The sequence below is a fragment of the Engystomops pustulosus genome, chromosome 6, assembly GCF_040894005.1.
Source record: "Engystomops pustulosus chromosome 6, aEngPut4.maternal, whole genome shotgun sequence".
In the NCBI taxonomy this organism is placed as follows: Eukaryota; Metazoa; Chordata; class Amphibia; order Anura; family Leptodactylidae; genus Engystomops; species Engystomops pustulosus.
The window spans coordinates 154099431-154114763 of record NC_092416.1 but is presented as its reverse complement, the minus strand read 5'-3'; the positions used below and the strand labels follow the sequence as shown (position 1 = coordinate 154114763).

At 42.8% G+C, this 15333-nt stretch overlaps 1 protein-coding gene across 3 annotated transcripts in view; it reads right to left on the bottom strand.

The window, feature by feature from the left end:
* Positions 1–76: 76 nt before the first annotated feature.
* The window catches only part of ITGB4 (integrin subunit beta 4), a 49877-nt gene continuing 34620 nt past the window's right edge, over positions 77–15333 (bottom strand). Inside the window, exons 27-42 of one of the 3 annotated variants that reach the window (XM_072111885.1) lie at positions 14595–14802; positions 14355–14506; positions 13431–13611; positions 12863–13000; positions 12556–12738; positions 11718–11849; positions 11302–11496; positions 10266–10430; positions 9386–9520; positions 6861–6977; positions 4800–4949; positions 4322–4510; positions 3704–3859; positions 3456–3620; positions 2841–2957; positions 77–2199 (exon numbers count right to left, since the gene is read on the bottom strand). In XM_072111885.1, the coding sequence (XP_071967986.1) occupies positions 2057–2199; positions 2841–2957; positions 3456–3620; positions 3704–3859; positions 4322–4510; positions 4800–4949; positions 6861–6977; positions 9386–9520; positions 10266–10430; positions 11302–11496; positions 11718–11849; positions 12556–12738; positions 12863–13000; positions 13431–13611; positions 14355–14506; positions 14595–14802 (2526 nt within the window). In that variant the 3' untranslated portion in view covers positions 77–2056. The remainder of the gene's footprint in view (positions 2200–2840; positions 2958–3455; positions 3621–3703; positions 3860–4321; positions 4511–4799; positions 4950–6860; positions 6978–9385; positions 9521–10265; positions 10431–11301; positions 11497–11717; positions 11850–12555; positions 12739–12862; positions 13001–13430; positions 13612–14354; positions 14507–14594; positions 14803–15333) is intronic. The other 2 variants (XM_072111886.1, XM_072111887.1) reach the window with 2 other exon arrangements.

Genomic DNA, 15333 nt, shown 5'->3' with positions numbered 1-15333 from the left:
TACTGTACGTTTAGGTTAAGTATTTAAAGGAAATTTACCACCAGTATCAAGGATTGTAAACCAAGCACACTGACATACTGGTGTGCGCCCCCTGTGGCAGGATCTGCTCTACTTTAAGCTTCTTTTACCCTTGTTTTTAAGGGAAAAAAAATGATCCTGAGGGGCTCTAGGCTCCATTAACACCTATGGAGTCCAGAGCCCCTCAGGCTTTTAAAAGTATTTGCATAATTTTAAAAGCCTTTTCTTTTTAAAAACCAGGGCATAAGAAGTTAAAAGAAGAGCAGATCCGGCCAGAGGAGGCACACACCAGCATGTCAGTGTGCTTAGTTTACAATTCTTCATCCTGGTGGTAGATGTTCTTTAAAGGGAACCATTCAGCAGAATTATACATATTAAGATAATGGCGGCTGCTTTTGGTTGTACTTTACACAATAAAAACATTTATTTGAATAAGAATATCTACTGCTTCGTTTTTGAGAAATATCATATAGAAATGGTATCTATCTCTATTCAGCTTCTGCAGTCAAGTCAAGCAGCAGCTCCAATCTTCGAGTCACCTTTGGCCCCAGAGGTTGAATAGAGATCAGAAACTTTTTTTAAATACGATGTCTCAGAAATGAACCAGCAGATATCTTAGGTGAAAACAAGTTTGGGTTGTGTATAAAGGGACCTGCAACAGCCATTAACTTTATAGGTGAAATCCTGCCAACAGGTTCCCTTTCAAATTACAATGAGGGAGGTTTATCCAAACCAGGGATGGAAAAATGAAAGTTGTTGCTAATGGTGAGAAGTTAGTTGAACCATTTAACTAGTTTTAATCTTCCTCTGTTTATCGCTTTGGTTTTCATTGCCCCATGCATAAGTCCCATCAAATATCAGTACTTTTCTGTAAAGCTTTAGTTACACAACCGCACCAGGATTTGTGGAGTGGGATATGTTCTTTTAATTCTGGCAAGTTTTCCATATATCAAAACCAAGTACCAGAAACCTATACAAGAAAACCAGACATCTTCAACATAGATGGTAAAGGGGTTATCGTATAGCAGTGGTGGCGAACCTATGGCACTCGGAGCTCTTTCTGTGAGCACCCAGGGCATCACCTTAGCACAGAGTTTGCCAGACAGGACTCAGGGCTTCCTCCTGTGGTCCAATACAGCCCAGGACGTGCCATGCTCAGCACCATTTTAAAGCAACATCCTTGTCTGCCAGGGCTACTGGAGGAAAGTGTGTACAAAGATTATTGTTGGAGCGCCTGCTCTGGGAACCCTGATTGTTCCTCTTCAGGGGACCCTGAATCCAAGTTCTCCATCATCTATTGTATTGGTGAACTCAGGATACAAATACGATTGAAACCTGTGATACAGCAGGGATCAATAAGTTACTGCTTACATTGTCTTGTTGGCACTTTGCAACATATAAGTGGCTTTTGGTTATACTTTGGGCACTCCAAGGTTCACTATCACTGTCCTTTAGGATATCCTATAATCCTATAAAAAAAACTCATCACCTACCTACAAGATGCGTGACAAGTGTCTGATTGCTGTGATCCCAACCGGAGAATTGAGGGATCCTGGGTCCCCTGTTTGAATGGAGAGACAGACACATATGTGACTGGTAGATAGAAGAGTCCAAATTAAGGGACATAAGACCCCCATTCTTGACCCATGGGATTCCCAGCAATCGGACATCCTCTTTATTTGTTTTTTTTCCCCTAATCTGTCTTATATTTTGAAAAAGTTATTTACAAAGCATAAAAAGTTTAAATAAAGTTTGGTTTGAAGCATGCTGTGGAGCGGAGGATGCTGGGATAGTACCACCAGCGCTATTCCTTCCTGCAGAACATTGCCGTTACTGAGCATTACAAAGAAAAGCTTGTAGTTGTGTTATCCCGTTTGGTACCTTGTGTAGCACCTACGTCATATCCCACGTCCCTTAATGTAGTGTCTTGTTTGCAAGATACTAGGAGAAGCCTAGACCCCCGCAGCACAGAGGAATAAAGCGCCAGGGGCGGGAATGTCAGCACTGATAGTCCAGGGTAGTTGTGATGATACATCTCTTAGGCCTCGTAGAACTGCCTGTCCACCTGCCTGCTGAGCGATCCTCCTGAAGACATCATTGTCCGCGTTACGTATTCTTTGGTGATTTGTTGGGTGACTGTGCCGGAGCTTTCCATCCGGTGGGAGGCAACAGACATGCCATCTGGAAATGGAAAAATGAGCCAGGGAATGTCATGTGGGACCTTATAGAAAACATGAAGAAAATTCCTGCTTTATATGTTCGGAACAAAAATAAATTGCAAAAAATCCAAAAGGATGGAAAAACTGTGCCTCAGTGCTAACTTATGTTAGGCAGCTCCCTCTAACTTCTAACTTTAGACATTGTGATTACTGGTTTGGCCGGGTGAGAGGCCATTGACATAGGGTAGGAAAATTAAGGAGACTACCACCTCCCATTGATCTATAGGGAGCTGATACAGTGCCGGAGGAACTGTATTCCTTTTCCCAACCCCCAAAATATATTTGCATATTCCTTACCCAGAATACTCAATTAGGCATGAATATTCATTAAGACTCCAAACTGCGGAAAAGACAGCCTCCTTAAAGAGGCACCTTCCCCGTCCAGACCCCTGTGGGTCTCATATGGATAGGGGAAAACATGAATGCCTGCAACTATTGCAGAACAATATAAATATACAGAGAAGTCCTGTAACCGAGGTTCAATCATAAGGCACATACAAAAAAAAAATCTTAAAGTGCTGTAATAAGGAACTGTAGCATTAGCTAAACAGGCGCAGGAGGCTTTACATTACCCGGATACAGGGTATTAAGACATGGTGTTACCTTTAAAGAAGGGTTCGGACATGGTGGAGTGAGTGACATTGGTTTGGGTATATTCTGTTGGGAGATTGAAGACTTCCCGGCGTGTGATCTGCTGTGTCCCAAACTGCGAGAAGTTTCCTACAAGAAACGTAGATCACATATGAGCCACTATATACAGAGCCGCTGGTACCTTGTAAAGCTTTGTGGGTATACTCCAGTTTTGTAGCTCAGAGAACCACAAGCCTGATGTGATCTGAAAGAAAAGCACATTTCTAGGTACTATTAAAAAAGAAGATGGGGGATTTTGGAAGTGTCACTCCCCTCCAGCCTCTAAATTTGACTCCTCTCAGGTAAAATATGACTCTTATCTGCTCATTTGTACATGACTTTCGGAAAGATTTTTTTTATAGGTAAACTGATTCCTGAAAATACATTTCATACAATACCTGAGGGGGCTGGTAGTGCAATGGGGTAGAATCTGCTGACAGGTTCCCTTTAAGTTTACAGTCTTTAAGATGCAGATGACTACTCCATTATAGCAGTGGGATTGGCTGTCTTGTTATGCTCTGTGCTATAGGGGGCATAGTGGCTGATGCTACCACCAATGCGTCCATTCCATCCAACCTAGCCACTAACCTCCATCCTGTGATTCAATGGTTATAATTCCTTCTCTTTCTGGACCAAATCCTTGTGTGGTCTTGGCCTGGACCTTGAACTTGTAGGGAAGGTTCTCGCTCAGGAAGGGGACAGTCAGTGTTGTCTCAGGCATATCTCCTTCCACATATATGTTCCTTGGCTCTCCTGAGATGAATACATTCGTATAAGTATCATTGATATGGGAAGAATAGGAATCTAACACACCAGCGCCCCCATTGTTCTCCTACCTCCTCCATGCAGCATTTCACAGGTGACCATGTAACCCAGGATGGTCCCGTTGGGTTTCCTTGGTCTCACCCAGCTGAGCTGTAGGGAGTCTGGGGTCAAAGCAGTGAAAACAAGAGGTCCTGGTGCACTTGGGGTGCTCAGGGTGAAAGGAGAACCTGCAGTGGAGGTAAATTGTATATGCTTGTTTTATAGCATAATGACTTGCATTTTTTGTTAAGGGAACCTGTCCCCTTTTTATCCCTTTAAACTAGTAGCATTGCCTCTTTTATGTGAAATCCTGTCATTTAACTATAAAAAGTCATATGCATATCACTTTAGAGGCCAATATATGGGCATCAAAAGTAACACTCCCCCCTCCAGCCTCTGGGCCTGACTCATCTCTGAAAAAATATGACTCATCTCTGCTCATGTACACATGACCTTGGAGATTTTATATAGGACCACTAGCAAGATTTCACATAAGAGGGAATTCCAGAAAGGACATTTCATGCCCTACCTGCAGCTGCTAGTAGTTGAGTGGGGTAAAAGTAAGTGACAGGTTCCCTTTAGACACAATACTATCTTCTGTCTGTAGGATACAAGGATGTCTTATGGTATTTGGAGGGAGCGGTATGTACCTGGTACAGGGCTGAGTGGGCTCTGTGGGTCCACCTGCGACTCAATAGTGATGACACCTTCCCGTTCAGGTCCCCACCCCTCATCGCTTTGTGCCTTAACCCGGAACATATAGGAATGATTAGGGAGTAGATCTTCCACCACCACAGAGTTGTCCCGGGGATTAGGGATGTCAATTGTTCGTGAGTCACCTGGAAGAAAACGTGATATATTTCATGTCTAGTGATACTATTATTCATCCATTACCGTTTGAAAACTTAAAGTGGTTCTCTGCCTTGGACAATCCCAATCCTTGACCATAAGCTAATCACAAAGTGTCCTCCTGCTGAGCCCCTGGCAATCAGATCTAGTCTAGCATTGAGCGTTCCCTACAGTGCCTCCGCAGGAGAAAGGAAGCATTACACTGGATATATTGACAGGTTCTCCACTACACTCTTTGTTACCCCTCTCTGCGCAGACCCCCCCTTTGTTATAACATACCTCCATTGAGCAGCTGGTATTGCACTTTGTACCCCAGCACATCTCGTTCACATTGAGGCTCCTGCCAGCTGACCTTTAAGGACGTAGGTCCCAACGCAGAGAACACTAAGCGGGTGGGGGTGTCGGGGATACCAGGTGAGAGACGTGACTCTAAGGGGACAATAGACACAGTTATTAATATTGGCATATGAGATCCAAGAATGTGAATCATACACTGGGGGGGAAAAGTATTTAGTCAACCACCAATTGTGCAAGTTCTCCCACTTTAAACCCTTAAGGACGCAGGGTATTTTCGCTCATTTCTCGCTCTCCACCTTCAAAAATCCATAAGTTTTTCATTTTTTCCTGTACAGAGCTGTGTGAGGGCTTATTTGGTGCGTAACAAATTTTACTTTCCTGTAATGTTATTTATTATTCCATGCCATGTACTGGGAAGCTGGAAAAAAATTCCAAATTTTGAAAAATTGAAAAAAAAACCCGCAAGTGCGTCATGTTCTTGTGGGCTCAGTTTTTACGACTTTCACTCTGCGCTCCAAATAACACCTCTACTTTATTCTTTGCTTCGGTGCAATCGCGGTGATACTAAATTTATTTAGTTTTATTGCGTTTTAATTTTCAAAAATTAAACGAATGTGTACGAAAAAGAAAAACATTTTTTTGCCATCTTCTGACGTTAATAACTTTTTCTTACTTTGGTGTACGGAGCTGGGGGAGGTGTCATTTTTTGCAAAATGAGCCGACGTTTTCATTGCTACCATTGAGGTCTGTGTGACATTTTGATCACTTTTTATGTCATGTAAAATGGTGTAAAGTCACGTTTCGGACATTTGGGCAAGCAACATTTCTTGCTCTCACAGACTTGTATCTTCTTTAAGAGGGTCCTTTGTCCTCCCCTCATTAAATGTAGTAATGGCTCCTGTTTGAACTTGTTATCAGTATAAAAGACACCCTCCAAACTCCACTATGGTGAAGGCCAAAGAGCAGGACACCAGAAACAAAATTATAGACCTGCACCAGGCTGGAAAGACTGAATCTTCAATAGGCAAGCAGCTTGGTGTGAAGAAATCAACTGTGGGAGCAATAATTAGAAGATGGAAGGCCTACAAGACACTGATATTCTCCCTCGATCCAGGGCTCCACGCATGATCTCACCCCGTGCGGTCAAAATGATTACAAGAACCACACTGGGGACCTAGTGACAGACCTGCAAAAAGCTGGGACCAATTCCATAAAGGCCATTAGTATGAAACTATGCCACCAGGGAGTCGGATTCTTCATGCCGGATGTGTCCCACTACATATCCGAGCCCGTCTGAAGTTTGCTAGAGAGCATTTGGATATTCCAGAAGAGCAGTGGGAGAATGTCATATGGTCACATAAACCAAAGTAGAAGTGTTTGGTAGAAAAACAACTTGTTGTGTTTGGAGGAGGGTGAATGCTGAGTTGTATCCAAGGAACACCAGACCCATTGTGAAGCATGGAGGGGGCAACATCATAACGGGGGGCTGTTTCTCCGCAAAAGGACCAGGACGACTGATCCGTGTACATGAAAGAATGAATGGGGGGATGTATCGGGAGATTTTGAGTGCAAACCTCCTTCCATCAGCAAGGGGACCGAAGATGAAACATGGCTGGGTGTTTCCGTATGACAATGATCCCAAGGACACCACCAGGCAATGAAGGAGCGGCTGCGTAAGAAGCATTTTAAGGTCCTGGAGTGGCCTAGTCAGTCTACAGGTCTCAACCCCATAGAAAACATCACTGTTCTAGAGGAGATCTGCCTGGAGGAATGTGTCAACCTTGTGAAGACTTACACAAGGCTGTCATTGCCAACGTAGGATATATAACAGCGTATTGAGATGAACTTTTGTTATTGATTAAATACTTATTTTCCAACATAATTTGCAAATGAATTCTCTAGAATCATACAATGTGATTTTTTTGGATTTGTTTGTCTCATAACTGATGTCACTGGCCCCTATCATATTTTTAAGTTGGAGAATTGGTGGCTGACTGAATACTCTTTCCCCCCACTGTATATCGTGTGAATGGCTCCTCTCACCTTGTATGGCCACGTCTAGGGTGCTCAGGGCATCACGCACGTCTTCAGAGTGGGTGCGTCCTCTGCCCACACCCATCATAAGTGGGGGCAGGCCCAGTCTGTTCTGTGTTGATGTACCTGTAGGAGATTGGTATTAATGGCATTGGTATAGACAGACATGGCATAGACCGGCAGCGTGATGCCACGTGTCCGCATGCTGAGGACCAGTGTAATGTAGAAGCACAGCAGCACACGCCTACTCAGATCTTCTCACCTTCCAAAAACTGATTCTAACTATCCATCTGAACAGGTCCTGACATTACTGATCTGAGCCCAATCGTCTGTAACACCTTGATCATTCGCATCTTACACAGAGCGGACGCCGGATCCTCATGCATGGCAGGATCCAGCTTTGGGGATGGTTACAGCAATGTTGAGTTAACCCCTCCAAGCCCAGAGATTTTGGCAATAAATTGGATCTCTGGCTATGAAATAAGGGGCGACAGCTTAGCATGTTTGGAATATTATTGTCCAGCAGGCGAGTTAACCCAATCACAATCAGACAGGTAACACCATAAGGCCAAGTTCACATTAAGTTTTGCAGTGAATGTGCCAGGACAGCGCCCAACACACAGACAAAACTCATCCATGGACCCCCATATTGTGCCCTTCATCAGGCCACTATACATCGGTCTACATTCCTGCTGCTCTATAGAATAGCGGGAACAATGTGAAGGCGGCCTCATTTTCCAGAGCACATTCCCCCAAAATGAATAAAATCTTTAGAAAATATTGGTCTGTAATTTGTCCTCTGTTGCCAAATGATTACAAATCGTTTCATACTATTATATCAGATTCTGGGAAAGCTGGGTTGATATTAGTAGAACTCTGCAGCCCTGTATATATCTTTCCTTATTATGGATCAGATCAGCCTAAATATACCATTTTTTGGGGGTTTTTTTTTTGGAATTTAGGATAGTTTAAGGGCTTGTGCACATGAATGGGACCTTAAGTGTGTTTGATCACGTGGACTAAACACATTGCACAGGACAGGAAAAGGGGTCTTGGATAATACAGAAATATAACTGCAGGTGCTATACTACTTTAAATTTCATACAGCAGGCAGGGAGTCCTTGCATCATATTTCACTATGATGCAAGGACTCCCAGTCTGTGTTCAGTCCGTGGGATTGAACCAACATACGGGTTGAACATGTTTGTGTCCACGTGGCCATACGAGGGCAAAAGATTTTTGGCACTTTCTGAGGGCTTGTTTTTTTTGTTTTATTGTGGAGTATAGAAAAATTCTTAATTTTTTGAAACTCCAAACCATGGGTCGGTATGATAATGCCATTACCAAAATCTATAGTTTTATTTTTATGTTTACATATTTTGTAAGCCGTCACTATATAATTGTCTAAGGTTTTGTTTTTTTAAGGGATGAGTTGAAATTTTCATTGGTACAGTTGGAATATGAAATTTTTGTTAACTTTTTATATTTTTCGAGAAGGCGGGATCAACAGGAACAATTACGCCGGAGTTGTCCTCTTTTTTTAAAAACGTGTCATTTAGGTAAGAAATTTAGATTTTTAATAGTCTAGGTTGTTATGGAGTAGGAAATTTATATTAGTTTTATTATTCTACATATTATGGACAATCGCAGGTTTTTCCAAGATTTAGCATGGTGATTAGTGGGAGTCCAACTCCAAATGCTATGAAGAACAGGAGGTCCAAATCAGACATATGTACTGCTGCTCCATTCATTATCAATAGGACATAATGGACATAGCTTGGTTGTCACTGGAAACACCATAAAGCAGGTGCAGGGTGCATTCTTAAAATGGGGGCAAGGGACCCCATTGTGGGTCCGACCATAAGCATAAAAGGATCAGCATATAGAGCATAACCCAATTAGAATCTGATCATGGCAGTCAGGTAATAGTTAATGTCTCCCAGTTTTTCCAAAACGTGATAAGAGAGGACCTAATACCCAAGTTTTTTTCCATTTTGGGGCAAATGCGTTTCAAGCATGAGTTTAGATCAGTCTGATAGAGTGTGGGCAAGCAGTTCATGCATTGCGATCATGACATACTGAAACAGACTGTGCTGCATTTAGTTATCCTTAAAGGGGTTGTCCGGAAGTTTAAAAACATGGAGTTTTACTTCCAAAAACAGTGCCACCCCTGATCATGGTTTGTTGTGGTATTGCAGCCTGGCTATATAGAGAATATTGGAGCTTAGTTGCAATACCACACACTACCCAAGGTCAGGTGCAAAGCTGTTTTTGTGGAAGAAAGCAGCCATGTTCTCAACCTCTAGGTATCTCCTTCATTATATCCTTAGTCAGTATTGAATTGAGTATACCCCTCTGATGCCACCCCACCCTACAACCTCTTCTTGTGATTCTCTCTCATACATTGGATGACCCTATAACGCAGCACAATCACTTTCAGCTCTTTGCATCTTCCAGGAATTTGAAATAATGGGATGAAGCATCCATGGAAAGCAGTGACCGGATAGCATGAAAGTGACGTGTTTCCATGGTACCTATCACCGTGTGCATCCCTCTAGGAGAGTCAGCCATAATTATTGTGTCCCTGCTGGAGCAGTAGCCATGATAACCCTTCACCGTTGCCCCTGCAAGGCTTTTCACAGGGTACACCTGCACCGGCTGCCGGAACCCTCCACCGGGGAAAAGAGACAGCAGGAGATTGTGAGAGAGGGATCATAGGCCAAAACATAGCACAGTGAGAGAAATCTGAGAATTATAGACAAATAGGATAGGAGGGAAAAGTTGGGAATTTGTAATGTAAAATTACGATGAACATTTAAAGGGGTTTAGCAGCTTGTAAGTACTGATGCTCTTTTGCAGGTTTAGTTTAAGTTCTGATATATTCGACATAAAGAACAGAGGCGGAACAGCAGCACCGCTCCCTGTGTAGTGGTCAAGTTGGGTAACTGCAGTTTAGTCTCCATTCAAATGAATAGAAGGTTAACTTCAGTTACTACACAGGGAACACAGCAGCATCCGTGGGGGCTGATTCTACGGCTCTAATCTAATATTGATGTCATATGTTATGGATAAGCCATCAGTTTATACAAGCTGTAAAGACTCATTTTTAGGAACATTAATAAGGTGGTTATACATCTTATACAGCTGCTACCCAAATGCTTGTCTGTGGGTGGCTATTGCTTTCCACTCCCTCATACACATATATACATGTAGATGCTTAGTTCAGATTAGGGAGATGAGACTGTGGGATGAGCCCCCCATGGCCGACCCTTCTTTATCCCAACTTTAGAGCACAGCCTGGGCACCCCCATACACATTAGAGGACATTGTTAAATTAGCCAGCATACCTCTAATGTGTATTGCCACTTATATCTACATTGACCCTCCATATACCAGTTAGTCGCCGGCACTTACTATGTCCTGTAATGGTGGTCGTGTGCTGGGAGCTGGTGCTGCCGAACCTGTAGGAATCCTGCTGGGCGCTGGGGCTGAGCTGTTGGTAGCCGGTCACCGTGCGGGTCAGACTATTCCCAGAACCTGGGAAGGAGAAGTCCATGCGGCCTCCATTGATGAGTTGTTCTGAAAAAACAAGATTAACAGATTATAAAAATAAGTGGCCCTGATGGTTTCTATAAAATGTAAGGTCAAAGAAGTCTATTGGGTTGTACTGTTCTGGATTGGATTCTGGTTTTCCTTAAAAATACTGAATTTAGGGGCTTATGTTGGTTTTATGGCAGTGACATGTATTGGGATTATAATAAGAATCTGAATCTCTATGACTCGATTGCACTCTATTAAGGGCAATATTAATATGTGTGATTTTTTAAAAGTGGCATCCTGTCTGGTTCTGTTAAAGGGGTTGCCTATTATCTAATGGTTTTTATACTTTGCTCAGTACAGGGCATCTGTATTAGATTTCTGACACTGGGACCTATTCTGGGCTACCTAGAAGCCTTAGCACATTGTATAGTGGCCAGGTGGGGAATTGCAGCTCTGATTCCATTGAAGAGTCCATATGATGCCAATAGCAATAGTTTTTTTTACTATTATCCTTTAGTCATTTTCATTGGTGTGGATAGTAGTCACATTTATATTGCATCTTAATTTTCATTTTGATAAACTTTTTCAATTCTCTTAATGCATATTGTTTTCCAGTTGTCCCTTTTGTGGACAGAAGTTGAACCCATTCCCTCCCCAATTTTTACACATTACAATCCATACCAATAAAAATTTTATGCATTGGTGCACAACCAAAACCAAGCAGTATACAGAAGTTTAATGAATAGTCCCTCTATCCATTGCCTGCTCCACCACACCATTGGAAGAAACATACAAAAGAAGACAAGACAGTCATGCAACTGAAGGCTGTTAGCACATTACATTGATGGGGGGGGGTTGAAGGGAGGGAGGAAAAGATATAGTAATGGACCCCCCCACCGTCTTGTGTCACCTTCTGCAGTCGCCCGCATGGTCCCCTTCCTCCTCAGAGAACTGGAATGGTCCATCTGTTCCTGAAGACTCTCAGTGTCTGTGGATATTGCACTGCTGACTGATAGACGGGGGATGACTTCTACGGGAAGTTTCCATGTGACATGGCGCAGATCCATTTCTGACCCCAGGAGTGGGACGTGTCTCCAGTGCTTGCCTTCAAGGGACAGGGGTGACTTAGATGGGGGGGTACATACTGAAGAAGAAGGGGGATGGGGGAATGGGGTCTGTGCTAACAGCCAACAGACTACGCCTGTAGTTCATTCCCATTGTCAGAACTGGGAATGGACTGAGACATCACTGGATGCGCTATCTACCCTATCCACTAGGTGTCACATATGAAAATTTGAAGACTAAAAATGAAGATGTCCATGTTACCTGATTCATCAGACACACTAGGCCTCTTGCTTCCCACTGGAGATCGGAGGACATCTGTACTATACATCAGATAGCTGTCGTATTCTTCTCCACCTTCTGCATCAATAATAGGGACATCCGGAATAATTGGAACTGGAAGGAACCAATAGAAGAGCCAATGAAAGATGGGTGTAAGAAAGAACAAAGAGCTAAGTAGGCTTCTGTTTACACTAGCATGATGGAAACCATTCCAGCAGTGCTATCTTCTAATAGATATTTATATCCTAATCAGATTTTCACCAAGTTATTAAAATGGGGTGCCCCAAAATTCTGTTGCTTATTGCTTATTGCTTACTGCTTTGTCAAAGCTTTCACCGTATGCAGTAGAAAGAGCTGAAATTCAGATTATTAATGTAGCCTCCCTCCAGGGTCCCCGGTACATGAAGAATGCAGGGCTCGTGGCAGGCGATCAAATTATTATCCAGCACTGTCCGCCTCTTCTCACTTCTCCTGCAGTCCCAGGCAGCCAAGGATGTGTTGCTTTAAAATTAGTCCTCAATGTCCGGTGTGGACTGGGACTGCAGGAGGAGGCCATGTGTCCTGTCTTATGAACTCTATGCTGAGGCCCTGGGTGCCCACAGAGAGGACTCTGAGTGCCACCTCTGGCACCCGTGCCATAGGTTCGCCGCCACTGCTCTAGGTGGATTGCAAAACACATGGTTGTTCTGACTCTCCATTTATTAGGAGGAATGGGATCCAAGTCTGAAATGGGTGAGAGTCTCATTGGTCAGTCTCTCATCCAGTGGAGAGAAGATGATATAAAATTTTGAGACAAACATTAATTTTAGAAGGCACTTACTGGACATTGGGCGCGCGGGTTGAGTGGCTAAGTTCATAGTGGCATCTCTTTCTGGGCCCCAGCCTGCTCCATTACGAGCTTTAACAGTATAGCGGTATGGCTGAGATTCCCGAAGGTTTTCAATGAGGACCATTCGTTTCTTTGGATCATTAATTAGAACTTTCTTCATAGGTCCGATGGGTTCTGCCAGAAAGACAAAGAATTGAAAATTGTAATACGAATACATAAATTAATGAATGGTTTTTCCCAAGGTAAGGTGTCACTAAAATTAGGTGCTGTGTTTGTGAATGGCCTTTCTTCTACTTACGGTTGTCCTCGTTCACCATGCCGTAGTTAACTTCGTAGGCGATAATATTACCATTGGTCTCGGCGGGTTCTGCCCAGCTAAGCTGGGTCACTGTGCTTGATATAACATTAAACGCTAGACGGCCAGGCTCACTTGGCACTATGGGGGATAAAAAAGGACAAGTTAGTACAAAATGTCTAGATGGTAGTGAATTCACATTGGTTATCACTTTTTGAGACTTATTCTACGGTCTGTCCTTCTCAAATGTGGCTGATCTTGGGATCTTGCCTCATTTAACATGTGGGTCATTCCACTGGACAATCCCACACAATATGAGATGGTTTCAGGGCATGTATCACAGTTAAGTGGTTAATACTACAGGGGTTCCTGAAGCCCACAAGCATAGTGACACAGTTACCGTTACAATCTCTGCACCACCTTTTACCCCACAACCTCAATATGAAAACCCCCCAAAAATGAAATACAAAAATGTGGTACAGCTGACCCTATAAAATATGAGAAGCTTTTTCTGGTAGGTCACTCCAGTCTTACTATACATAAATTTTATGCCCTCAATCTACATACTCACCATCTTCCAGGGTTTGACAGGTCACAATGTCTGTATATGGCCCCTCTTCTTGCAAATCATAAGCACACACTCGCATTTCGTAGTCACAGTATGGATATAAGTTAACCAGTTCTGCAGAAGTTGCCTTGGTGTCTATCACAGTAGCATCAGACTCCGAGTCTCCCTGAATCCAGTACCGAACCTAAAGAAAAGTCAGAGTCAGGATGATGGAACACATAGTATAGTACAGAATAGGTTTTATATGGTTCAAAGGAAGACATACTGTGAGGCAAAATATAGTCAAAAAGGTGGGGTGGGAGAAGGAGATCAATAGCAAAACCCCATGATAATTCTATATGATTATAGAGTAGATGCGTCACTATAAACATATACAAGTATATCTCCATAAATTAACATAGAAGTGAAAAACTTTTAGCTTTCTTCAGTAATTTGGGACAGTATGTAGAGATCAGGAATAACTGTTTATGTACTATTATTACTCTTCAGTTTTCACTTTTCCGTGAGGAAGGAGTCTTAGCTCCTATGACTCAATCCTCCCACTTCCCTCTCTTAAGACTGCTGTCATATAATCCTTCTGTAAATTTCTGTCAGTCTTGGGAGCAGGAGAGAATTCAGCAGATTTCAGAGTCATTTCATCAGGAAGACTGGGAGCATGAATGAAGCCAAGTAAGAGGAGAAAGAAGCACTTTACACTGAAGAAATCAATGATTCTAGTATTCACTTGTAGTATTGATTTATGATGAAAAGTAATGGAGCTTTAGAAAGAGGAGAATTTTTTGTATTGCAGATTGCCCTATGACTTTTCATGTACCAAACTATTCCTTGCCTAAAGTGCCCATGCCTAAATGGTGGCAAACATACCTATGTCTAGAGATAACAAGAGATTAGTCAATAGTTTGGAAAGGATGATGGAAATACACTTACTCTATACCCCACAGCTTTTCCTCCGGGTGGAGGAACCCAGTTGAGTCGGATTTTTCTGGCGCTAATAGCCTGAGCATTCAGATTAATAGGAGCGCCCATCTTTCCGCGAGGAGACGAAAGAGCCTGTTGTGTCATGATTTTTGGCACAATATCTGTTAAATGAATTGGATGAGCAGGTCAATATGGAAGTTCAGTCATACTTGTTATATCAGTGTCTAGATGGTACAGTCAGTCACTCACCAGCACTGTCATCTATGGTGATGGTACATTGTGGGTATTTGCCAATCTTGGCACCAAACTTTGGATTGCTTAGTTCCAACAGGAATTGTTTAATCTGCTTATTTCCCAGCAAAGTGTCCACCTCTGATCGGTCAAGTAGAGGAACCAAAATTTCAGACTGCGTTTCATCTCCTTGGAATGTGACGTCACCCTCTGAGAATGCATAATCCTACAATAAGAGGGATCAAAGACAACATTTAACTAATTCTGTTGTGCACCATGGGAACCAGTTCTTGTTTCAGCAGCTTGTTACACATAAAGGGGCATATAAAGCGACTTTGCACGTTGTTTCTAGTATAAATTGCTTGCACAGGTATTTAAGAAGTGTCTGAGACACATATGTGTCGCATGCGACTGTTTTGTGGCGCGGCGGCACTATTCTTTATGCGGCACAAATTTGTGCACTGAAGCGGGTGTTCTGGTGATCAGTCGGACCATGCGCCAGATTTAACATGCAAAGAAGTGTGTTGCACAACGTATGTTAAAGGTGCACCAAAAATAAAGTGGACAATACATAGGGCGCCAGATTCATGAAGAACGGGCGCCAGATATCCTAAATCTGGTGCCCTGTGCACTATACAGAGGGAAACTGCACATAGTACAGATCGCACTGTTCTAAGTAAATGTGCCCCAAAGTGTTGAAGTCTCAAGTTACTTCTTATACAGTTAAGTTTGATGTCTCCTGTGATACCCACAAATA